At 39.6% G+C, this 27,247-nt stretch overlaps 1 protein-coding gene across 3 annotated transcripts in view; it reads left to right on the top strand.

Annotated features, from left to right (window-relative positions):
• ATRN (attractin) overlaps window positions 1–27,247 on the top strand; it is a 184,325-nt gene that overhangs the window by 127,734 nt on the left and 29,344 nt on the right. For all 3 annotated transcript variants that reach the window (XM_053573893.1, XM_053573894.1, XM_053573895.1), the window contains exons 23-25: window positions 1,553–1,631; window positions 3,444–3,601; window positions 24,521–24,582. In XM_053573893.1, the coding sequence (XP_053429868.1) occupies window positions 1,553–1,631; window positions 3,444–3,601; window positions 24,521–24,582 (299 nt within the window). The remainder of the gene's footprint in view (window positions 1–1,552; window positions 1,632–3,443; window positions 3,602–24,520; window positions 24,583–27,247) is intronic.

Raw genomic sequence — 27,247 nt, 5'->3', positions numbered from 1 at the left:
GCAAGCTATGGTGCCATGACACTCTACACAGGGCAACAGAGTGAGACTCTGTCTCAAAAAAAAAAAAAGAATCTACATTTGATCTCCTTTCCATGTAAAAGGTAAGAATGGTATTAATAAGATTTGCCAGGATCTGAGACACAGTGACAATATTGGTTCCACACAAACACCTATCACAACCCCATACAGAAAGGAAGAAAAGATTGCAAGGGGAGCTCCACAATCAGAGAGAAGATGGCAGGACCTATATTTATTCCCTCAAAACAGACACTGTCAATGGAAATGTCAGTGATGTGAGCACAAGCAGACAGCAAGGGAGGTTATAGAAGTGACACCTGTGCTAGAATGAGTTCTTAGTCTCAGTAGGAGGTAAAACAGCAAAGAGTTAATTGGGTACAACAAGAGGTTATCCAGGAATAATTTAAAGTGTTGAGACAATTATTTGAAATGTAGCCCAGAGTGCCACAAGGTATCACCTAGAAGGAAGCCAACACAGTAAGACATTTACAAGTGAAGCATCCAGTCATAAAGACACACCTATATAGTTTCTTCAGTGAGATACAAAGTCATTCAATACTCACTCAATGCTTAAAGAAATTTTACTAAATGTGATGGTAAATTATTGAGGAGCCTCCTTGGAGGTTTCTTATTTCTTATCAATATACACAAAGTCATTTGCTATTAAAAAATTCCATTTGCAATAAAAGTGCAAATAATAACATGGAAAAGAACATGGCAGTAAGCCAAAGTGTATTCCTTTGTGAACAAATGTTATCAATAAACACTGCTAAATATTTTCAAAAAGTAGTAAATCAGAGTCCATGGTGTGGTATGTCTACTACAGAATTAAATGAAAGTAGAATTTGTGTTTAATACTCCATTTCCATTATAAAATTTAGAAAAGATATACTAGAAAAGATACATTCACAAGAGTGAATGGCTTTTTAAGTAAAAATAATAAATGACTTCAAGTGAAATTATTTTATGGAAAAACTGTAGGTATATCATTTGAGTGGCTGTTAAATAGAATTTTTGAAAAAAAGATTTCATCATAAGGTTATAGCAAGAGTATCACACATGAAATTTATTTACTGCTTTATTTATGAGCAAGTCGTTGAAGTGTTCAAAGTCTTTCAGGATATAATTGATGTTGTTAATTTTTTTAAAAAATAAATAAGTAAGCAGGTACAGTGGCTCACACCTCTAATCCTGGCACTCTGGGCAGGGCCAAGGCAAGAGGATCACTCAAGACCCAGAGTTTGAGACCAGTGTGAGCAATAATGAGACTCTATGTCTACTATTTTCTACTAAAAATAGAAAATTAGCTGGACATCCTGGCTTATGCCTGTAGTCTAAGCTACTTTCAGAAGGGTGACACAGGATGATTACTTGAACCCAGGAGTTTGAAGTTGCAGTAAGCTATGATGATACCACTGAACTCTAGCCAGGGCAACAGATCGAGACGCTGTCTCAAAAAAAAGAAAATAAATGCATAAAATAAAATCTGAAGACTACTGTAATAAATTTTCTAATTATTTGCACCTCTCATCAGCAAAACAGGGATTTGGACATGTTCATCAATGCCTCCAAAAACTTCAATCTCAACATCACCTGGGCTGCCAGTTTCTCAGGTAATGACATACTTACAGAAGACCATCCAAGTGGAGGTAATAGATTAAGAAAAGATAATATAGGAATTGAGGTAGGGGCTCTGGAAACAGACAGATCATTTGAAACCCAGCTTTGCTATTGCTTGCTGTGACACCTTGAGCTACTGCCCAAACCCCTCTCTAGACTTTAGGGCTATTCAACTGTAAAGTGAAGATAACAATATTTACTTCCTGGAATTGACGTGTAGATTAAATTAGGTTATATCTGCCAGAGCTCACCAATGTGTCAGGATTCTGCCTATACCCCATTGTCACCCTTATACCCTTGCTATGGCCACTGCCATTTATAATCTACATCCATGCTTCAGAAGTAAAAAATTAAAATGTCTCTGAGTTTCAAGAATTGGAAACATTTTAAATAAATGTGAGATTTTATAGGTACAGAGAAATGTATTTTGGGAATTGAATCAGACTGTATAAGGGTAGTGTTAGCTATCTTGTTTGTCGTATTCTAATTTGCTAAAGATTTGCTAAAGATGTACTAAATATATAAAGGATGACATTGATGCAGTAGTTAAGACACATAGCCATTACTTAACATGATAACTCAACAGATAGATCTAATTTGAATTCTGCCTATTATTTACTTGCATTGTTGGGCAAGTTATTTAATCTTTCTGAGCCAGTTTCCTTGTGTGGGATAGTAAAAACACCTCACTGCATAGTGTTGTAAGGATTAAATGAGATAATAAATGATGTACTTAATGTAATGCTTGAAAAATGGTAAATTCTCACTGAAACATGGTAAATTCTCACTAAATGATAGCCACATTTCATCATAATTACTGTTGTAATACTGGTGTATGTTATAATACTGGTCCTTTTTTTATCAAAACATAACAAATTAGATGCAAAGTAAGCTTATTACTATTTTTTTGCTCCTTTATGTTTATCATGTCTTCAGAGATTGTGTAGAGTTCAGAAAAAGCTCAGAAACTTGCAGAGAGGAGAAATTTTTAAGAAAAAATGAATTATCAGAGTATTTTTTGGACAAAAGCAGTATTTCTGAGCATACGAAAGATTTGCAGTGAATGTCTCACTGAAGATGTTATGGTCTGGGCTCTAGGCACAGGGTTTAACTTGTATGTGGCAAAAAAGTCCATTTCATGAGTCTTTATAGGCACTCAAATTCCTGGCTGAGGGAGAATATGGAATGTTTAAGAACTCTGGGAACAGGTAAAGTTATGCCAGATCACTGGACTTTAATACACTTGTAGCTGGTGGTAGAAGAGGGGATTGAGTGAACCCCCACCGAGTCCCTTTTCTCCTGTCCTGTTGAGACCTGAGGCCACTGCTGGGTAGGACATGAGGGGTGAATGAGTGTCCTTGGGGTGGGAGTCTGGAGCATTGTCGTGAGCTAAAAAGGGAAATGCTAAGGAATTGAAGAACGATGGGCAGAGCGAATGCCAGTGCTTGTCAATAGGATTCTATTGGTGTCTCTATTTAACCTGCTATTTGAAGGAGGTTGACAGAGAGTTGCAGGGGTTCTTGGTAAAACCATTCTGCTTTGGGGCATAGGCTTGTGTTTCATCCTGCCCAGCTTTAAATCCCAGCTCCATTTCTTGCTGGCTGTGTGACCATAAGCAAGTTAAGTAATTTCTCTGAAACATAGTTTCCTGGGTTGTGGGGGATCATTGAGATTGAGCTCTTGAAGGCTATTCCTGGAAAATAGTAAGAATTCAGTAAATGCTAACTTTTGTTCTTATTATTAATGAAGGTAGATTCTGCTAAAAAACAAAAGTCTCTTCTGTGTTATTCTTTTCTTTCCAACAGCTGGAACCCAGGCTGGAGAAGAGATGCCTGTTGTTTCAAAAACCAACATTAAGGAGTACAAAGATAGCTTTTCTAATGAGAAATTTGATTTTCGCAACCACCCAAATATCACATTCTTTGTTTATGTCAGCAATTTCACCTGGCCCATCAAAATTCAGGTAAAAAGTGCTTTTTAGTCTCATAGTTGCAGAGATGGTGAAATCTCTTTTAGTGAAGACTGCATTCACTAATTTGTGGTAAATGCAATGTGCAAAGGAATGCTAAACATACACAACTGTAAAGAAGATTGTAGTGGGGGTGACTTAAATCACTTATGCAGGAAAGCACTTTTGAAAGCAAGTTGACATAACAGATTTAGTAATTACAGATGCATTCACTTCTTCATTCAACACTTGCAGTATAAAACCCTGTAGGGCTATAGAATGCCCTTGAATTCTGGAGTGAATAAGGGGGATATGAATGAAACTAACACGTGTTTAACCAAAAGTGCCGACAGAGTTTAGAGGAGGATAGAGGGGTGTAATGGGAGGCAGCGTGGGCTCATGTTGAAGAGCGTGAGCCTTGCAGTAGGACAGATGTAGTTTGATTCCCAGCTCTTACACAAATCATGTGGCCTCTCCAAGTCTCAGATTCTCTTTGCACATGATGCAAAAGGTAGTTGTAAGGGGTCTTGCTACTGCTGCAGCCTCTGCTATTATCAGCCAGCTCCTTTCCTGTCTTCCCACAGGGCAGTGCAGTGCCTCTTGCCCAAGCTCCACACCCCTGTTTGAGCTGTTTATACTCGTGTCCTCTTGGGCCTTGCCGCAGTACTTTCCATTTCTCACCCCTTCATTTTGGGTGAATTTGGAGGTCAGGGATGGGTGGACTTTCAGGGACTGGTTCAACATTAGCTAAGTGAATGTGGTCACTGGACTGAGCTGTTGCCATTTGCTCACTTTCAGAAACACAATTGACTTCTTAAGCACGTCATTTCTGATCAGTTAGGATGCTTTGGAACTGTGACTAAAGAATAGTAAAATCTCTCCTTTCTGGAATGGAAACAAGAATTACGTTGTATTTTTTTTCTTACCACCCTCTCTCTCCTTTTCCAGAATCCATGGTCTACAATTTGAATCCTCTAATCTGCATTTCTCTTTGTTTTATACCCGCTCTGCTTCCTCTTCAGCCAGTTTTCTTTTTCTTTTCTTTTTTTTTCTGAGACAGAGTCTAACTATGTCGCCCTGGGTAGAGTGCCATGGTGTCACAGCTCACAGTAACCTCAAACTCTTGGGCTTAAGTGATTGTCTTGCCTCAGCCTCCTAAGTAGCTGGGACTATAGGTGCCCGCCACAACACCCAGCTATTTTCTTTGTTGCAATTGTCATTGTATTAGTAGGCCTGGGCTGGGTTCAAACCTGCCAGCCTTGGTGTATGTGTCCTGTGCCCTACATACTGAGCTATGGGCGCTGCCCTGCAGCCAGTTTTCTTGAAAGTATAGGCCATACTCCCTTTTCTTATTTCTGGTCACACATCAGCCCACAATGGTCTGGCTTCTTCCCTCACTACATCCTGAAGCAAGCCACCCTGAGTCTACCCTGCCATAGTAGACTCCAGTGACTAGATTCTTCAGCCCCTTTCTCATTGTGTGACTTGAGTCATTCTTGCTTTTGGAATTTTTCTCTCCCTGGTGATTCTCAGTGCTCTGTCTCCAGACCAGAATTCTCGGTTGCTGCCTACACATCTCTACCTGGGTATTCACAAACTCCCTGCACTCGGCGTATAGCCCTTCTTGTGATCTTAGTCCCAAACTCCTGTGCTTCCTTTCTCAATGAGCAGCACCACCATTCACCCTGTTGCAAAAGCCAGGGCCTGGAAATCATTTGCATTCCTGGGTAAACCCAACTCAGACATGACGTATTTTCTTACTTCACACATTGCTGGGTTCAGTTTGCTATTATTTTGGTTAGAATTTATATTTTGGTATCTATTTAATGAATGAGAATGTCTGATAATATTTCCTTCCCATTTGTTATGGTTTTGAAATTAAGGTTAAAATAGGGCATGGTGGTTTGCACCTATAGTCCTACCTACTCAGAAGGTTGAGGTGGAAGGATAACTTGAGTCCAGGAGTTTGAGGCCAGCCTAGGGAGCATAGTGAGACCCCAACCCAAAGGAATAAAAAATGTTGCTAAAGTTAAAATAACCTTTAATACTCACCTAATGTGCACAAGGTGAGGGTGTTCAGCATGCCCCTGGTAGAAGGCTCAACTACAACTTGAACTTTACCTTAGAAGTGAGAACAAGATAACCTAAAAATTTGTACCCTCTTATTAATTTAAAAAAAAAATATATATATATATATATATATAATTGGATGTATAGGATGACATCTGCATTTGTGTCAAATTATGTATATTTGTAAGTAAATATTTAAATACATTAAATGACTTATTTTATAATAATATTGCAACATAAGTAAATTAAATACAAAAATTCATATAATGATACAGATGAAGGAAAAAAATAACCTTTAATAGTTATAATTTGAGGAGCTTTCTCTTTTTCATCTCTGGAGATTAAAATTACCTGAACCTCCAGTACTTGGTTGCTCTTTCCTATAAGATAATATGATTTTAGTATTTTATTTGTGGAGATAGTTTTTAGCTGCTGATTCAAGTTATTTAATATTTACAGGATATTTTGAATTTCCTCTTTCAATTTGAGTCACTTTTGATCATTTTTTCTAGATGTTTTCTAATTTTATTATTTATTGATAATTTGTGCATATATGTGGGGTACATGTGACATTTTGATACATGCATACAATGTATAATTATCCAATCAGGGTAATTAGGATATCCATAATCTCATTTATCATTTCTTTGTATTGGGAACATTTTGTATCTTTTCTTCTAGCTGTATTGAAATATACAATATGTTATTGTTATAAAATTATAGTTACTCTATTGTGCTGAGACTAGAACTTACTCGTTCTAATAGAATTTTTGTATGCGCTAACCAACCTCTCTTTTTCTGCCCTTTACCCTTTAAGCCTCCAGTAACCACCTTTCTACTTTTGTAAGATCAACTTTTCTAGCACCCATACATCAGTGAGAACATGTAATATTTGTCTTTCTTTAGCTTATTTCATTTACCATTTAACCTCCAGTTCCATCCATGTTACTGCAAATGACAAGGTTTCATTCTTTTTTATGGCTGAATAATATTTTGTTGTGGAATTTTCTCACATTTTCTTTATTCATATTTCAGTGGACACTCAGGTTTATTCTGTATTTTCACTATTGTGAATAGCATTGCAGTAAACATGAGCATGCAAGTACCCTGTTTCCCCGCAAATAAGACATCCTCCGAAAATAAGACCTACTTACAGGAAAGATAAGACGTTCCCTGAAAATAAGACCTAGCGCATCTTTGGGAGTACACCTTAAAATAAGACGCTGTCTTATTTTCGGGGAAACAGGGTATCTCTTTACTGACTTCCTTTCTTTTAGATATATGCCTAGCATTGAGATTGGTGGATCATATGGTAGCCTATTTTTAGTTTTTTGAGGAACCTCCATATTGTTCGCCATATGGCTGTACTAATTTAGTAATACATTTTCACAGTGTACTAGCATTTCTCTTTCTCTGCATGCTCGGCAGCATCTGTTCTAGAATAGCTGTAACAGTTTTAAAAGAAAGGAATACAATGGAAGGAATCCCTGTACCCATGTTAAGCCTTGCTATTTAGGTACAGGAGTGAGGAAATTGTGGTTATTGGTAGAAGGATAGACACATATAGATCAATGGGATAGTTCGATCTATGGAACCCAGAAATACACATAGAACCACATAAATATGTCCAACTGTTTGGTTGTTGTTGTTATTGTTGTTTTTTGAGACAGAGTATTCCTTTGTAACTTGGGCTAGCATTATGGTGTCAGCCTACCTCATAGCAACCTCAGACTCCTGGGCTCAAGCAAGCCTCCTGCATCAGCCTCCCAAGAAGCTGAGACTATAGGCCCCCACCACAACACCCAGCTAATTTTTCTTTCTTTTTATTTTTTTTATTTCAGATTAATATGAGGGTAAAACCATTAGGTTACACTGTTTGCCTTTATTAGGTAAAATCCCTGCTATAGTTGTATCCCACACCCAGGAAGTGCACCATATACCATTCACATTGTGCCTATTGGGGGGAACACACTAATCTCTCCCCCCCTCTACTTGTCGCCCTCCTTTCCCCATCCCCTCCCTCCAACTTGAAGTGAATTGAGTTTTTCTCTTATGTGGGCATGTATTAGTTCATCTGTTGGCTTTATATTAGTATTGAGTCCATTAAATGCTTGCTTTTCCATTCTTTTTGTTTGTTTCACTTTTTTATTTCTTGTTTGCAGTTTGGCCGGGGCCGGGTTTGAACCCGCCACCCTTGGTATATGGGGCCGGCGCCTTACCGACTGAGCCACAGGCACCGCCCACTTTTTTATTTCTTTCAGTTATGAAGAAAAGAATCAGTAGAGTATGTCCAGGTTGGAAGGAGGGGGAAGCATGGGGTCTTGGTGAGGGGAGGGAACTGTCCACTTTCCCTTTAGCCCAGGCTGGGGGCCTAGGGAGAGAACACTATGGAACTCCTTATACGCCTGGACAAAGACCGAGATGGTTCACTCAGAGTGAGATGTTTGTGAGTTTCAACACAAGTAGAATAACCATTAGTCACTAGGACAGAAGCTTCTCCTCCTAGCACACACTCCTGGGGCCAATTTCAGACACAAGTCAGGAAAGGATAGGTTGAAGTTGTCTGAATATACTTTGACCCCGAATACAGCCAGAATCAAAGTGTTTTTAATGATGACCAGAGATCCCCACCCCCACCACTAGGTAAGTCAGAGCCTACAGGCCTGCTGATCTACACACTCAGCCCTCCCTGCAGCCAGCCGTAATGCTGAGGGTCACGGTGGGGGAACTCTCCAAACCTGGGGTCATCCATTGCTTCATTTCTCTATTCACCCTGTGATATTTAGTGACTATGTGCTTACCATCACAGGCTGCCCAGAGCCTCTGCCAAAGGGGCACAGGAATGTAGCCTGGCATTCCTAGTACCTTTAGATTGTAAAGCACATAAACAGATGCATGCTCAAGGCAATGTTTCCCTTCTCTGAAGCTGACTTATCTGGGTGTCCTGTGCTTTTCCAGTCTTGTGATACTTTACTAAGAAGAATGTGTTTCAGCTCCATCCAGGTTAATAGAGAAGATGTAAAGTCTCCATCTTTTTTATGGCTGAATAGCATTACATGGTATACATATACCACGACTTATTAATCCATTCCTGGGTTGATGGGCATTTAGGTTGTTTCCACATCTTGGCAATTATAAATTGAGCTGCGATAAACAATTTAGTGCAAATGTCCTTATGAGAAAATAATTTTTTTCTTTTGGGTAGATGCTTAGTAACGGGATTGTGGGATCAACTAAAAGGTCTATTTTGAGTTCTATGAGGATTCTCCATCCTTCTTTCCAAAGAGGCTGTCTTAGTTTGCAGTCCACCAACAGTGTAAAGTGTTCCCCTCTCTCCACATCTGTGCCAGCATCTGCAGCTTTGGGACTTCGTGATGTGGGCTTCTCTCACTGAGGTTAGATGATATCTCAGGGTGGTTTTGATTTCCATTTCTCTGATGATTACAGATGATGAGTGTTTTTTCATATATTTGATAGCCATTTGTCTGTCTTCCTCAGAGAAAGTTCTATTCATATCTCCTGCCCAGTGATAGATGGGACTGTTTGCTCTTTTTTTGTTAATTAATTTGAAGTCTCTACAGATCATAGTTACCAACCCTTTGTCATTTTTGTAACATGAAGTATCTTTTCTCATTCTGAAGGTTGTCTATTTGCTTTAATTGTTGTATCCTTAACTGTGCATAAGCTTTTCAGCTTAATTAAATCCTGTTTGTTTATTTTTGTTGTTGCAATTGCCAGGCATGTATTCCTCATAAAATCTTCCCTTAGGTCAACATCATTAAGAGTTTTTCCCAGGCGGTGCCTGTGGCTCAGTGAGTAGGGCACTGGCCCCATATGCCGAGGATGGCGGGTTCAAGCCCAGCCCCGGCCAAACTGCAACAAAAACAACAAAAAAATAGCCGGGCGTTGTGGCGGGCGCCTGTAGTCCCAGCTGCTCGGGAGGCTGAGGCAAGAGAATCATGTAAGCCCAAGAGCTGGAGGTGCTGTGAGCCATGTGACACCACGGCACTCTACCAAGGGCAGTGAAGTGAGACTCTGTCTCTACAAAAAAAAAAAAAAAAGAGTTTTTCCTCATGCTATCTTCTAGGATTTTTATCATTTCATGTCTTAGATTTAAATCTTTTATCCATCTTGAGTCAATTTTTATAAATGGTGTAGGTCCAATTTCAGTCTTTTACATGTGGTTAACTAGTTCTCCCAGCACCATTTATTGAATAGGGATTCTTTTCCCCACTGTATGCTTTTGTTTGGTTTATCAAAGATCAGATGGCAACCAGAGATGGTTTCATCTCTTGGATTTCTATTTGGTTCTATATGTCTCTGTCTCTATTTTTGTGCCAATACCATCCTGTTTTGATCACTGTGGACTTACAATATAGCCTAAAGTCTGGTAGGGTGATGCCTCTGACTTTGTTTTTATTACTAAGAATAGCTTTGGCTATATGGTTTTTTTTCTCGTTCCATACAAAACAAAGAACTTTTTTTTCCAGTTCTTCAAAGTATGATGTTGATATTTTGATAGATTGCATTAAATCTGTAGATTGCTTTGGGTGGATATTTTAACAATGTTGATTCTTCCCACCCAGGAGCATGGTATGTTCTTCCATTTGTTAATGTCTTCTGCAATTTCTTTTCTTAGGGTTTCATAATTCTTTTTGTAGAGATCTCATGTTCCAAAACATTGAGAAGGAAGGAAACTTCCTAACATTGCCCTGATACCAAAACCAGGAAAGGACCCAGATAAAAAGAACTACAGACCAATTTCACTAATGAATATCGTTACAGAAATACTCAATAGATTACAGCTACACATTTACAAAATTATATATCACAGTCAAGTAGGCTTTATCCCAGGGATGCAAGGCTTGTTTAACATATGCAAATCCATAAATGTAATTCATCATACAAATAGAAGCAAAAATAAAGACCATATAATCTTCTCAATAGAGATGCGGCTTAAGTATTTGACAGAATTCAGCATCCTTTTCTAAGAAGAACATTTAAGAAAATAGGCATAGATGGCACATTTCTTAAACTGATTGAAGCCATCTATGACAGAATCACAGCCAGTATCATATTGAATGGAGTTAAACTGAAAGCTTTTCCACTTAGAACTGGAACCAGACAAGAATGTCCACTATTGCCACTACTATTCAACTTAGTTCTGGAAGTCCTAGCCAATGCTGTCAGGCAAGAGAAGGATATTAAGGGCATCCAAAGGGGGGCAGAGGAGGTCAAACTCTTGCTCTTTGCCAATGATATGATCTTATACTTAGAAAACCTCAGAGACTCAACCATAAGACTCCTGGAAGTGATGAAGTAATTTTTCTATTTTTAATAGATACAGGGTCTCACTCTTGTTCAGGCTGGTCTTGAACTCCTAAACTGAAGTGATTCTCCTGCCTTGGCCTCCCAGAGTGCGAGGATTACAGGTGTGAGCCACTGCACCCAGCCTGTCCAACTGATTTTTGACAAAGTTAAAAAGGCAATTTACTAGAGGAAGGATAGCCTTTCCAACAGACAGTGCTAGAGTGATTGGGCAACCATAGGCAAAAAATGCACTTCAACCTAAACTTCATATCTTATGCAAAACTAACTTGATTGCAGATTTAAATATAAAACATAAAATTATAAAACTCTTACAAAAAAAGGTAGGAGAAGATCTTCACATCTTAGGGCTAAGCAGAAAGTTTATAGATTTTATACCAAAAACATCCATAAAAGGAAAAATTGATAAACCGGACCACATCAAAATTTTCATTCTGTTAATAAAACCCTGGTAAGAGGATGAAAAGACAAGCTACATATTGCAAGAAAATATTTGCAAAATACTTGTATCTAAAATATAAGAACACTATAAAGTCAACAATAAAGAAACAAATACTCCACTTAGAAAATAGGCAAAAATAATGAAGAGATATTTCACCACAGATATTTGCCACCTATGGCAAATAACTACATAAAAGATGTTCAGCATTGATAACTATTAGAGAAATCCAAATTCAAACCACAATGAGATACCACTATACACCTATGAAAATGGCTAAAAAATAGTAATAACACCATATGCTGGAGAGGATGGGAAGAAATTTAGATCACTCATACTCTGCTGATAGGAAAGTAAAATAGTACAGCCACTCTGAAAGATACTTTGGAATTTTCTTATTAAACTAAATGTTGTACTTATTATATAACCCAGTAATTGTGTTCTGGGGCATATATTCCAGAGAAATGAAAACCAATGTTCATACAAATGCCTGTACACCAATGTTTATAGCATCTGTACAACAATTAGTAGTACGGCTTTTTTTTTTTCCTTTGCAGTTTTTGGCCGGGGCTGGGTTTGAACCCACCACCTCCAGTATATGGGGCCAGCGCCTTACTCCTTTGAGCCACAGGCGCCACCCAGTACTGCAGCTTTATTTGTAAAAGTCAAAAATATTCCTCAACAGATGAATTATTAAGTAAACTGTACTGCATATACATTATGGAAAAATATGCAATACTAAAAAATGAACTGTTGATAACATGTAACTTCAGTAAATCCTGAGGAAATTTTGCTGACTTACACATTTTAGAGGCTAAGTGCAGTGGCTCACACCTGTAACCTAGCACTCTGGGAGGCTGGTGCAGAAGGAGGTTAGGAGTTCAAGACTAGGCTGAGCAAAGCAAGACCCTGTCTCTACCAAAAACAGAAACAAAAAAATTAGCCAAGTATGGTGCAGTGCCTGTAGTCATAGCAACCTGGGAGACTAAGGAAAGAGGATTGATTGAGCCCAGGAATTTGAGGTTGTTGTGAGCTAGGCTGAGGCCATGGCAGTCTAGCCTGAGTGACAGAGTGAGACTCTGTCTTTAAAAAAAAAAAAAAACTTAGAAATTTATATACAGCATGATTCCATTTATAAAGCATTTGATAATAAAAAATTTATATACAGTAGAACCTCTGTAAGTTGACTAGCCAAGAGACTGTAACAAACTGGTCAACAAAGAGAGGTGGTCAGTGTAAGAAGCTAGGCCTACCATACTGATACATGTGGTGCATGTCTGGTCTATGAAAGTTAGATCAGCTTAAGGAGGTGGTCATTGCAGGGAGGTGGTCAACTATGGAGGTTCTACTGTATATACATATACTTGAATATATATAGTGAAGCTTCAGATTTCTATGACTCTATCTAACTCCAACCTCTAGACCCTCTTTAAAAGGGTTTGGTTGGGCACAGTGGTACATGCCTATAGTCCCAACTACTTTGGGAGGCTGAGGCAGGAAGATCACTTGAATCCATAAGTTCAAGTCCAGCCTGGGCAAAAGAGCAAGACCCCATCTCTGAAAATTAAAGGGCTTGTGTGATTAGGTTAGGCCATCCCATTCAAGTGGAGGGTAATATTCAGGGTGTGCACACCTGAAAGTGAATCCTGGGGGTCATCTTGGAATTCTCCCTGCCACTGCTAGCAGCTGCATTTGGAGTAGGGCTAGCCTGGGTTTTGGTAGATCATGAGGAAGTTGAACTGTAGGCTCTAGTCAGTACAATTTCAATTTGGTAACATCTCTGATACTAAATGAGTTACAGATCACATACATTTGTTAGATTATTTCTATGTAAAATATTTGACTTGGGTTCCAGTAAATAAAGTTTATTGAATTAAGGTGATACTATTTTTGTACTGGCATACCTCATTATATTCTGAATCCAGTTGAGCATCAAGCTTTGTTGCTTATAGCTGAAAAATGATTTAATATTTTTAAGATTCTTAGTGAATATCTTCACTTAAGCTATTGATAGTTTTCCCAGTTGGAAAGAGGGCTCTGTGCATATAAGCAGGCTTTTGTGCTGGAGATAGCCATGCTGTTGCCAATGCTGAGTTCTAGTTTTTTTTCCTCCCAGTGCCCTATTGCTCCACCCTGAAATGGTTTTAGAGCTTTTCTTCTAGAGGGAGCTCTTCCCCACACCTACTTAATTTTAAGTTTGAGACTCAGAGAGATGTTGATCTTCTCCCTGAGTTTTTCTGCTCCTCACCTGGGCTGGATTACTAACTTGCATGAGACCCATTTGATCAAAACTGCCTCCAGGAGCATTTGTGAGAATAAACAATGGCACGCTCACCATTCAGGTTGCCACGCTTGCCTTGAAAGAGCAGGTAAGTTCTATTGAAATTGTGTCTTTTTGGTCTTTGGTACAAACGACTGCAGTATTCACAGTGTAACTGGACTGTGGTGGTGTGTGTTCTCAGTGTCCTCACACAAGCCAGGACAACACTGGCTCTCTCTGTACTGAGAATGGTATCTGGCTGTGTGCCATGTGGGGGGCCAAGCTGACATCTTCTGAGGTACATGCATGATGTTCTCAACAAGGGGGGCTGGGTGTTTCTTAATTGCTCTTTTCCCCTAGAACCCGAGCTTTTCTAGGAGTAGTGTGGCTCCTAAACACACACACATATTTAGCAACTGTACAAATTCAGTAAAAATGGAGAAACTTATTTAAAAAAGAAAGTAGGGAAATGTCTAAATGGTGCAGCATGGGTCATTCAGTTAAATTTCAATGTGGCTTTCAGTTCAGGCAAAGCCTTTTTGTCTTCGATACTCATTTATTAAAGCAAAGTAACTGAGGAAATCTAATTCTCTACTCAGAAATTCATATAAACATTGGTGCTTTATAAATGGCAATGCTGAACTCAAGTTCCTTCACTCTGTACTGATCCCAGGATTCTTTTTCCTAATTAGGAACAGATCAAAACCTGTAACTGCTAAGAGAGGGAATTTGAAACTAACTATAAAAATCTCTATAGCTGTAGTTAAAAAACAAACAAACAAAATACCCACACTGAAAAGGCCTGTGTGTGGGAGGGTGATGGGTACATTGGGTCCTGTTGAGCCTGTTTTCTGGTCGGTTGTGCCTTTGGGTAAGCACCCTTCCCTCAGCCCCTGCTTTCTGAAAGCCATCCTGCTTGTTCCCCGCAGTGAGCAGGGGCTCAGCTGTCTTCAGCCATGCCCAGAATTTGGGAGGGTCGGTATTCAAGATAGAGAACAGATGTGCAGACATTATGTGTGAAGTGGGAAGGTGGGTGTTGGGGCTGGGGCTCTGGCTTATTACCGATTCTGCAACAGAGGTTGTTATTGTGATGTGGGAAATATTGAAGCCTTCTCCATGTTGGGTGTTTCATCTGCTGTTTTATGTAAGAGACCACTGTTCACAAGCAAAGGCAACACAGAATTTGTATTGAGAACAGGGCATTCATTTAGATTTTAGAGTTATGTTTATGGGTGCTAACAAGATTGCTCTACTGAGCAAGGAATGTGGGAAACTTTTGTTCACTCAGATGTGCTTTTTTTTTTTCCCAATAACAGCTTTATTGAAGTATAATTCACATACCATACAATTCATCCATTTAAAGTACACAATTCATTGGTTTTTAGTATATTCACAGAATTGTGCAGACATCACCACAATCAATTTGGGGATATTTTCATCACCCCCCAAAGAAACCTATTAGCAGTCACTCCCTATTCCTCCCTCCCCTGGCAACCACCAGTATAGACAGTCTATACTGTCTCTATGGACTTGCCTATTCTGGACATTTTATAGAAATTGGATCACGTAGTATGTTGTCCTCTGTGACTGGTTTCTTTCACTTAACATTTTCTTTTTCTTTTTTTTTTTTTTTTTGCAGTTTCTGGCCTGGGCTAGGTTTGAACCCACCACCTCCGGCATATGGGACTGGCGCCCTACCCCTTTGAGCCACAGGCGCCGCCCTCACTTAACATTTTCAAAGTTCCTCCATGCTTAGTATGTTGTAGCACTTCGGTCCTTGTTATAGCTTAACAATACTCCATTGTATGTATATAACATATTCTGTTTATCCATTCATCTGTTGATGGATAATGGGTTGTTTTTACTCTTTGGCTGTTAAGAATAGTGCCAGATATACTTTCAATATTTACATTTATTCTATAATTATATTTATTCATACCTCCTAGTGTCAGATATCTATACCTTTAAAGGTATTAAGAATTACAAAGCCATGAAATACATTTAGAATTAACCTGTGCTTAAAATGTAAGTCTTTCTTAGTTTCAGACTACATTTAATGTTGTTGTACTGCCTTGTAGTTTCCGTCATCAAGAAAAATCCATTCCTTCTTTTGAAAGGTCTCCTCTCCTGCTTTTCAGCTATGGCTTTGGCTGTTTCTTCCTAGCTCTTTAATGCTTCCTTAGGTTTCATCTATGTAGTCCAAGTGAGGAAAGGCTATACCAGAGCTGAGTCCTAAGGACCGTGAGGTGGGTGGTGGGGAAAGGGGGGACGAGTCACTTTAAGGAACTACCAGGAGTTTAGCTGAGCTGAGTGAGCTGCTTATGAGCAAGGAGCTAGAGAGCTGGGTGAGGCTGTCATGAAGAGAGTCAGAGTTGCAGGTGAGGGGTGTGAGCTGCAGCCTGGAAACCACTTGGAGTCACTGAAATGTTTTAGGCCGAGAAGTAACCAAAGATCACTATTTTAGAAAGACCTCTTTGGCAGCAGTTGGGAATGTTAATTGGAAGAAGCTAGGCCTGAGTCAGGAGTCCGGGTGCAATTATTGTGTAGAAACCCTGAGGAGGGGTCCTTCTGATGACACCCAGCTGCAGTCCTTTCCTCACAGTCTTCCCTACATAAAGATTCCTTAAGGGCTAGGACTGTGTTTTTTTGTTGTTTTTTTGTTTGTTTGTTTTTGAGACAGAGTCTCAAGCCCTCGCCCTGGATAGAGTGCTGTGATGTCACAGCTCACGGCAACCTCAAATTCTTGGGCTTAAGCAATTCTCTTGCCTCAGCCTCCCAAGTACCTGGGACTACAGGAGCCCGCCAACACCCGCCTGTTTTTTTGTTGTTGTTGTTGCAGTCGTCCTTATTGTTTAGCAGGCCCAGGCCGGGTTCGAACCCGCCAGCCTCCATGTATGTGGCTGGCACCCTACCCACTGTACTATGGGTGCCGTCATAGGTTTTGTATTTCATTGTCCTCAGTGTCATTCTTAGTGTTAATCAGTTGAAAACCATCCATAAATGTATGCTGCATGGGTGGATGGTTGTCAGTACAAGGGCTCAGGGTAGGTATCAGACCTTTTTCCTTGCAACTTTTGTTAACTTTTATGAAGTTGCTGACAGCTTTTTCTGATATTGTCAGAACTATTGCTGTCTAGTGCTACAGGCTGTCTGAAGTTGGAGACTCAGAATTTGTCTTCAGTCTACATACACAGTGTGGTGTTAGAACATTGACTTGTTCTAGTTTGGAATTTTGTCCAAAGTATTAGGAGGTAAAAGAAAAGGGAGGGATGAGGACGCAAATATCTCATTTTACAAGGAAGGTAGTAAGAGGTGTCATTTGTAGGGAAATAGTTAAGAGTGGAATGATAGGAAGTTGGGGATTTGTTTCAAAATAATTTGGTCATGGGACAAGTGAGTGGAGTGCAAGTGAAATAAGATTGCCCATGAGCTGATATTACCGAAGCTGGATGATGAGCACACGAGTTTATTGGGTTATTCTCTGAACTTTTTTTTTTTTTTTTTGTAGAGACTCAAAAATCACTGTACCGCCCTCGGGTAGAGTGCCGTGGCGTCACACGGCTGACAGCAACCTCTAACTCTTGGGCTTACGCAATTCTCTTGCCTCAGCCTCCCGAGCAGCTGGGACTACAGGCGCCCGCCACAACGCCCGGCTATTTTTTGGTTGCAGTTTGGCCGGGGCTGGGTTTGAACCCGCCACCCTCGGCATATGGGGCCAGTGCCCAACTCACTGAGCCACAGGAGCCGCCCTATTCTTTGAACTTTTTAAAAAATCCAAAATTTTCATAATGAAAAAAGATAATATAGGTAATAGAACAAGAAATAAAAGGTTATGAGTATATTATTTCAGCTCCTAAAAATAGCTACAATAACATGCCCTATGCTGGGCCTGCATCCTGGAGCTGACCTTCTGTTTTCCTTTGCAGGAGAACACAATGTTGCACTGGGATTCTACTAATCACAGGTCACTGGTGGGTGGTTTCTAGAATAGGGGCAAAACCTCCTCTCCTTCAGCCCAGCCCACCCCTTCCAGGTGAGACTATCAACCGTAGCTTCCCAGAGGGCCTACTGCCTTCACCCCAAGCAGAGATGCACAGAGGTCTGAGGGCTCCTCCTTCCTCAGGGGCAGTGAGGCTTGAGACTGCCCTCCAGAGGGCTGTGGCTATGCTGACTCCTGCTCCTGCTGTGTGTGGGTAACATCTTAGGGTGTTAGATCCATTTCTTGTTTCTTTTGACATATTTCCATTACCAGCACCCTCAGGATAAGAATGGGGGAATTGAGAGAGATGCTAGGAACTGTGGGATGACGCTAATGAGGGCAGAGGGGTTGATGGCCTAATCACCTTCTGTTCTGGTACGAAGTCAGTAAGAGGTGCCTAAATTGGGAAGATTAAGAAATAACAATAAAACATTAATGATAAAAAGGCAACTCCCAGAACTGAAAAACAACTTAATTAAAGGTTGGGGCCTTCAGAAATGGAGAGACCCATTGTGTTCTATGATTAGCAAGGATCAGTCTCTCACTTTTGGTTCTGTTTGCAGTTTCAACCAAGCATGTAATTTCTCTAATGATTTCTAAATTATTAATAAACATGATCAAATGGAATAGGAAGTCTGGAAAGTGGTAAAAAGGAAGGGCTAGAAAAGCAAGAAAGGCAAGCCCACGGCGGAATTCAGATGAGAGGATGGGGTGGACAGGCGGGGAGCATGGCAGCAGGGAGCAGCTCAGTGGTATTCACTGGCTCTGAGGCTCTGACCAGAGCCTGGGTATACAGCCAGCACAAACTAGTGTTAGCTGGGTGCTGTGTGAGGCCAGGTGGTGGCCACTGGGGTGCAGTTCAAGGCTGTGGCTCAACATAGAGTTCCACATAGAACTTCAGGTTTTTTTGAAGAAAGAAGGAAAGAAAAGGTTGTTTTGTGTCTCAGCAAAACTGAAGGAAGTGTCAGCACTACACCCAGGTGAGCATATACTCATCCATTGCTGGTAGACTTTTCTATCCTTGGCAGAGCTGAGGCCTGAGTGGGGAGGCTCTTGGCAGACAGGTCTAAGCTCTGTGGGAGAAATCAGTCCTCTCCTGGCTTCTAGCCTTGCAGTGTCTAGAGTTATGTGGCAAGATTGGTGTGGTCAGATCAGTGGCCCAGAGGGCAGCCATAGCCACTGAAGTTGCTTTCTGGTCCTATTGTGAGGTTATGAGGGGCCCTGGTCTTGGGTGGGCTCTGAGTCTTTTTTTTTTTTTTTTTTTGGAGACAGAGTCTCACTGTGTTGCCCTTGGTAGAGTGCTGTCACGTCACAGCTCACAGCAACCTCAAACTCTTGGGCTTAAGTGATTCTCTTGCCTCAGCCTCCCAAGTAGCTGGAATTACAGGCACCTGCCACAACACCATGCTTTTTTTTGTTGCAGTCGTCGTCGTTTTTAGGTGGCCTGGGCCAGGCTCAAACCCGCCAGCCTCGATGTATGTGGCCCGCACCATAACCACTATTCTATGGGCACCGAGCCTGGGCTCCGAGTCTTAATGGAGCTACTGGCCTTCGGAGGCCATGGGAGCCCCTACAGGATTCTGCCAGGTGCACATACCTTGTGTTTTCTCAGAGCCTGACAGGTGCTGCCTTGAGGCTGGGAGGCTTTACCTCACAGGATGGCCAGCTGTCCTTCCCATCCTCTCCCTGTGCTTGCAGCAACTAAGTTCTTGCCAGAGAAAATAACGGCAAATTAGAGGTCCTTTCTTCTGTCTTTTCAAGGCTTCTATATTGAACAGTGGTTTTTCCCTAGTCATTCAGTATCCATTCATTTGTTTAGGCTTTTGAGTACCTACTTTGTGGATGGCACATAGTAGATGTAAAAATACTAATGTTTTTTTTTTTTTAAAAAGAAAGCATTTGTGTGGTAGTCAAAGATAAGAAATACCATATTTTCTTATTTTTATAGTAAACTTGGGCTCAGGCTCTACCTACCATGCTTGATGAGAAACTCATTTCCAACCTGTTTTCACAGACACCCATTCCCTTCTCTCAGGGACATATGGAAACCTCAGGGCTTCACAGATTTGGGGAAGGCCCTCTAGTCTCATCTTCATTCACTGACTGTTGCTCCCAGTGCTTTGGCCCCTCCCTCTGTTGAGTGCAGCCGTCTTCATTCTCATATGTGATAGGCGTGGACACAGAATAATCGCTGAGGCTCCAGAGCCTCCCTAAGCCCACTGTGCAAACAGCCCATGTTCCCAGGCACCTTCATAGTGTGAAACACTCCCTCTATTCCATCCCTTTCTCGGTATAAGTTAATTTCATTTGGGGTTTAACCATACAAATAGAGGTAAAGATTTTTTTCAGTGCAGTTCTTAAAATGCTGAAGAAATTGTTCCTGGGAAGGAGCAGAGGAGAGTTTTTTATAATTCCCAATTTCAGAGTGTCCTTAAGTGCATCCTGTGGACACTAGCATCAGAATTACCTGGAGAGCTTAAAGATCCAGAAGTAGGTTTAGGCTTGGGGTGCTAATGTTGTTGTAGGATCTCCAGAGTTTCAGAATCAAGGGCTGTATATAGTCAGAATACAGAGGTGTGTTTGTTCTTGTGTGGGAGGTCAAAAAATTACATTTTAATTCATTCTTCCACAATAACTAAAAAGCCAGAAATTGGTATATTCTTGACAGAAGATTACAAGAATCCTCTACTCTAAGACGTCTCTGTGTCCATAGACATAGTGTAAGACGGAAAATGATTATCACGTGCCCTGAAAGGGAAGCAGATTAGTGCTGAAAGAGCATAGAGAAGAGGGAGCCAGTTCTTGAGGGGAACAAGGCAGCTAAATGAGGGGGCAGTGGTTGTGTTGAGCTATGAAGGACAAGGAGGACCCCAGTGCAAACAGACAGGAAGGCTCTCCAATGACTGGTATCCAGTATAATAGTCCCTGAAAACACTTGCTTGGCTGAAGTGCAAAATGAGTACTTGGGGAAGTGCAGATCCACCATATCCTACCCCAAAGCCGTGAGTTTGGAGTTTTTCAGAATTCATGAAAACATCCTGAGGGCCCATAGAGCGAACACACTTTAATCAACATACTGATGAAAGTTGAGTTGGAATCAGGTTGTAGAAATGTACAGGGACATAAATTTTAAATTTTTGGAATGTGGAAGTGGTACCCTGTTTCCCTGAAAATAAGACATCCCCTGAAAATAAGACCTAGTGCATCTTTGGGAGCACACCTTAAAATAAGACACTGTCTTATTTTCGGGAAAACAGGGTACTTACCATTTGGAAACTGACATTGCAAATTTTATTTATAAGTTGTAATTAGATTTTCTTTTTTTCATTAAAACATATTTCAGTATAAGAAGTCCTTATCTTTAGTATCTGAAAAGCCCCCAGATCCATGTCAATATTTTCATAATAAATCTTAAAAGAAAGATTTGATTGGGATATTATCTCAAAAATAAAACCTAGAAGTATGAGAAATATTTATTTTAATTTTATACTTAATACATTTAAATTATGGATACAACCATCTGCCAGTTCTTTTTTTTTTATGATTCAAAACCACCTACTTTCAGGATATATATTTCAGTTTTATTTTCACTTGTCCAATATAAGCAGACATTGCTGGGCATCTTTACATCTGCCAGTTCTTAAGAAAGAAAAATCACTCAGGTCTTACTGAGTTCTGGGAGAAAGAGATCATTCCAATTATATTCGTTTATTCAGCAAATTTTTTATTAAGCATCTATTACATGTTGGTCATTGTTTTAGGTTATGGAGATAGTGTGATTAATATGGTTGGGTAAAGTATCTGTCCTCAGTCCTTAGAGATCTTATTATCCATAATAAATGTAAAGATAAGGGCCATGAATTAATTTGAATTAGATAGAGGAAGGTAAGGAGGTAGGATGTGCCTTTGTTTATTCATTTTTATTTTTATTTTTTTAGAGACAGAGTCTCATTTTATTGCCCTCGATAGAATGCCATGGCGTCACACTGCTCATAGCAACCTCCAACTCCTGGACTTAGGCAATTCTCTTGCTTCAGCCTCCTGAGTAGCTGGGACTACAGATGCCCGCCACAACACCCAGCTATTTTTTTGTTGCACTTTGGCCGGGGCCGGGTTTGAGCCTGCCACCCTCTGTATATGGGGCCCTCCCCACTGAGCCACAGACGCCACCCAGGATGTGCCTTTAGTTGTACACATGGTGCCCAGGGATGTACTGTGTCCAGCACAGAGTCCTTTACTTCAGACTTGATTTCACAGCAGGATTTAAAAAACAATAGTCAGGAGCCTTCTTAATTTTCCTAAGGCCTTCCCTTAATCCTGTTCAAAGTGTTACAAAGCACTTCTGACATCTTTGTCCTTTTATGTCTTCTTCAGTTGATAACTAGATGGCTATCTTACAAGTCTTCCTTTGTCAATGGTTTGGTGTGATCAGTTCTTTAATTGCAGTTTCACTAAAAATCTTGTCTTCTGCAAGATTAATTTTACAGTTCGTTTGCATTGTCTAACATGAGTTGAGACAGCCCAATTTATGCTTGTCATCCAATTTATGCTTCTTACCCTGGGTAATTTTTTATATCATTCCCTTTCACTCTCAGAAGTGCTCAGTTTACATAGTAAGTTCATCAGTTATCAAAGACTGACAGAATTAGTGGGGTGTTAAACAGGACTAGATATTTCTAAGTGATCAGTGTGATCATAAATAGGTTATGACTTTTGCTTAGATGATAAAGATTCATCAGAAGAGTCATGGGTACCATCAGCTGTGGAAGCCAGTTTATATGAGGTTCCTCATGATTATAAATTGGATGTTAACGTGGTATGGTCCTGCTTCAGCAAAAAATCAGACTAATGGGGCCAGGCATGGGGGCTCACGCCTGTAATCTCAGCACTCTGGGAGGCCAAGGCGGGTGGATTGCTTGTGCTCAGGAGTTTGAGACCAGTCTGAGCAAGAGCAAGACCCCATCTCTAAAAAAATAGCTGGGCATTGTAATGAGCACTTTTGTAGTCCCAGCTACTTGGGAGGCTGAGGCCAGAGGATCTCTTAAGCCCAACAGTTTGAGATTGCTATGACCTATGATACCACAGTGCTTACTACGGGCAAGAAAGTGAGACTTTGTCTCAAAAAAAAAAAAAAAGAGAGAAAGAAAGAAAAAGGAAGGAGGGAGGGAGGGAAAGGGCAAGGGAAAGGAAAGGAATCAGGCTAGTGATTGGAATCCCAGCACAGGGGGAAGCTGCCCTGAGGAACATTGCATGGCACAGGGCACGTGAACATTATATAGATCTTCAGAAGGTGCCATTAGCATCCAGAGATTTTTGGCATGCAGCAGTGAGTAAAAGTGTCTCCTGGATTTCTTCAAGTATAAACGCTAATGTTTTAAAATTAAAATCTAAACAAAGCTAGGATGGACTCTAATCTGTTTCCTTCTCCTTTATGTGTTGTAACATGGAATCTGCATTCCCTAAGATTGAATAACCTTGTTTATATAATTGTCCTCCAATCTTACATTAAGACTTTTATGTGAGGACCGTGGCTCATATTCTACATTTTACCTTCTCTCATGGAGCTGGATCCAGTTGTTATAATAAATGAAGGAAAAGAAGAGAAAGTAGATTTCTCTTTATTATATGAAATCTCTGTAACTTTGTATTTCTGATTATAAATGGTGGTTAAAGAGAAGACACAAAAAATTAAAATTCCATGGTTTATAATATTGTATGGCCTGAATAAGTAGTATTGGGACTTTATTCATGTATAGAATATCAAAAAAGAAAATAAGGCCATCAAAAAAGCGAACAATGGGAGTCTCTCTTCTTCATTTTTTGAGTGTGAGCTTTACAGAGTACAAGGGGTTGGGGTTAGTTGGGATTAGGAAATAAGTAGCTAATAATTTATTGTCCTTATTTTTGTCACACTTAAATTATCACCTTATTCAGTAGGACAAGTATCACTTTATTCAATAATTGTTTCATTTTTAGTACATTCTTTCTCGAAAGAGGGCCAAGTTCTTTATAGAAAAAAAGCAAGGAATAAAAAATAAACTATCTGGCTAGTACTGTGTATATTGTGGGTAATATTAAGGACACGATTATCATATTTAATCAACTCAGATACATTTTTTTTCATATTCTAGTATCTGAAATCATGATGCATCTTACAGTCAATGACTTTAAAAAGCATCATGTCATAGTTTAATTGGCAGTGTTTTTTCTTAATAGTGTACACAAAAGAACAGCCCTTTTTAGAGAATGGTGTCTAGAGTTGATGAAATACTTTAGGGACTTTTAAAATATTCTTGGTATAAAGACTCTTAGCTATATAATAAAATTATTTCAGTGCCAACTGATGATGTATTATCAGATGGTATTCAGTGTAGCAAAACTTGAGCCACAAATTTTTTTACAAAGGCAACATTGAAGCGAATGCACACTAAGTACACTCCTGTTAAAGGAATGAAAGGCACCGGTGAGGCTACATACACATCTTGGTGTAGATCTAAGAATTGGTTTAGTATTTGAAGCACACAGACAGCATTGCCTGGGTGAAGGCATAGGGAGGGAGCAGGCGGATAACTCACCCGCCATCCACGCTTTAATATGAATGTGGTGGGTCTTCAGGGTCAGACTGAAAGAGCTTCAGAGCGGGAGGTAGGAGGTTGTGCCCAATCCTCATAATATGACTTTGGAACTGGCAACAGAACAAGGAAAAAACCCTAAAGGAGTGAAGATACTTTCCCTTAAGTGAAAAAATTTTCATAAATTTCTCCTGTAAAATGTGAAGTCTTTCAGCTTAGCTCTTGAAATGAGAAGGCTGAGTTGGTGATGCTGTTTGTAATCACGATACCTGTTTTTCCATCACAGATTGCCTTCTCCCAACACAGCAATTTTATGGACCTGGTACAGTTCTTCGTGACTTTCTTCAGGTAATTACACTTATATAAACTATATCTGTTCTTGTGAAACAGGCAGTTAACTCCATTAATGGATATCAGCTCATAAAAGAATAGTCCCGTTTTTCACAACAGATCAAATTTACTTTATATGTCTTCCTGAAAAGTTACATGTCAGTTACAGTAATGTAAATTTAGTCTAACCTGATAAAATGAAAACGTTTGGTTTGTTCTGGCTATGGAAGGGGGTGGCTTTGTATGTATTATATACTAAGTTGTAGATAATTTGGCTCTTCGTATGGAAAGAATTTTGGACTAAAACAACATTTAATTAATAGTGATTACTGATATGATCTACATATATGCTTACTCTTGTTCAGGAGATGATTCCACTGATTATCCAGAGTTTTAAAGATAAAAGTGATTTTTTTTTTTTTTTTTCAGTCCCCTGGGATTTTCTCTTTTATTTGCATAGGTTTTTTTCTTAGTTTAACTTTATTTTTATAAAAATACTACATTCAAATAATTGAAAAAGACAAAAAAAGTGCTACAGTCTTTGTAACAGAAAACATCAGTAGCCTGTCATACCTTCCCACCCTCACTCCTTCCCAATTTAAATTGTTTTAGTTGTTTTTTACTTCTCTATGCTTATGCTAATTCTTGGTTTTTCAGTTCAGTTATCTTTTGAAGTTGTTTGTAGGAGATGAGGATGTAGTGCCTTATACTGCCATACCCGACAACACCCCAAAAGCATGTAACAGCCCCTCCCTCCCCTGCATTTAATACAGTTCTATCACCATGCTTGGCTAAATCCACAATTCCAATCTATGTTATTATACCCATAAGACTCCTATTCACAGATGAATTAATTATATTTATACTTTCCCATTTTGGGTATGGAGGGATCATTCTTTGCTTATACTACATGAAATATTTGCCATGTTTTGGTTTTTAACTTTGATTTTTCTGCATACCTACCTATGATTTATCACTACATTCTGACAGAACTAAAAAATCTCTCAGTTTGGTCAAACACAAGCAGGTACTCTCTTGGTTTTAATTGCTCTTGGAGATGTCTGCCCAGAGCCCTTCAGCTCCTGCTCCCAAGTGCAGTATTTGTTCTTGAGGCCTACTGCACAACCGTCATCTTCAGAATTTCCTTTGCCTTCCTCCCATAGTGAAGTCTCTGTTTCCCAGGTCCCATGTCTTCGTTTTCCTCTATATTTCCTCTTTTTACAGGAGTACATTCTTCAGGAAGTTTATGAGAAAAGCTGTCTAAGGGATAACTTTTCTGTAAGCTTTCCTGACTGAAAATGTCTTTATTTTATATGTATGAATATGGAATTCTAGGTTTGAAATCCTGTTCTCTTGGAATTTAGGATGGCATCATGCTATTGCTTCTAGCATCTAGTATAATGTTTAGAACAGCGGTTCTCAACCTGTGGGTCGCATCCCCTTTGGGGGTCGAACTACCCTTTCACAGGGGTCGCTTAAGACCATCCTGTATATCAGATATTTACATTACGATTCATAACAGTAGCAAGATTACAGTTATGAAGTAACAACGAAAACAATTTTGTGGTTGGGGTCACCACAACATGAGGAACTGTACTAAAGGGTCGCGGCATTTGGAAGATTGAGAACCACTGGTTTAGAAGGCTAATCCCATTATAATTCCCACTCCTTATAAAAGATGTTTTCTCTCTTAAAAAATTACATTGAAAAAAAGACAACAAAAAAATTGTATTGAAATATAATATAAAATTACAGAAATATTCACACATCCTATTAAGTGTGTAGCTCTGTGAATTATCACAAATTGAACATGCTTATATGTAGCCACTACCTGGACAGAAAAAGAAATACCATATTATTGATACTCCAAAAGCTCTTCAGTCACAGCCCCCTCACCTATTCCCCAAAGGTGCCATTTACCTGACTTCTCAAAACATGCATTACATCTGTTTAAAAAAAAAAAAAAGTTTTTTGGGCAGCGCCTGTGGCTCAAAGGAGTAGGGCGCCAGCCCCATATGCTGGAGGTAGTGGGTTCAAGCCCAGCCCTGGCCAAAAACTGCAAAAAAAAAAAAAAAAAGAAGTTTTGTTTTTTTTTTTTGAGACAGAGTCTCACTTCGTCACCCTTAGTAGAGTGCTGTGGTGTCATAACTCACAGCAACCTCAGACTCTTGGCCATAAGCGATTCTCTTGTCTCAGCCTCCCAAATAGCTGGGACTATAGGCACCCACCATGTTTTAAAAATTTTGAATAAGTTAAGTCACAATAAAATTTTAAAACAACTTAAACTGATTGATGAAGAAAATATTAAGAACTTGTGAGAAGCTGTTAAAGTTGTACTTAGAAGGTATACTTTAAATCTGTGGTTCTCAACCTTAACTGTCCCTAGAATCACCTAGGGGAGCTTTTGATGTCCACGCCACATCCCAATTAGAATCTCCAGGGTTGAGACCCTGGCATTTGAAAGCTTCCTGAGTGATTCCAATGTGCAATTAAGGATGAGAAAAAAAAACCTCAATAAATCAGAAGAATAACTGCTAACTAAATCTAAAGACGTAGAAGAAAGTAAGGAATATAAGAACAAAAATTAATGATGTAGGGGAAAAATATGTAGAGAGGAATTTAAAACCCACAAATTGGATCTTTGAAGAGAATAATAATAACATTAACAAACCTCTGGCAAGAT

This window comes from Nycticebus coucang, chromosome 21, assembly GCF_027406575.1.
Source record: "Nycticebus coucang isolate mNycCou1 chromosome 21, mNycCou1.pri, whole genome shotgun sequence".
Lineage (NCBI taxonomy): Eukaryota > Metazoa > Chordata > Mammalia > Primates > Lorisidae > Nycticebus > Nycticebus coucang.
This window is presented reverse-complemented; position numbering and strand designations above follow the sequence as displayed.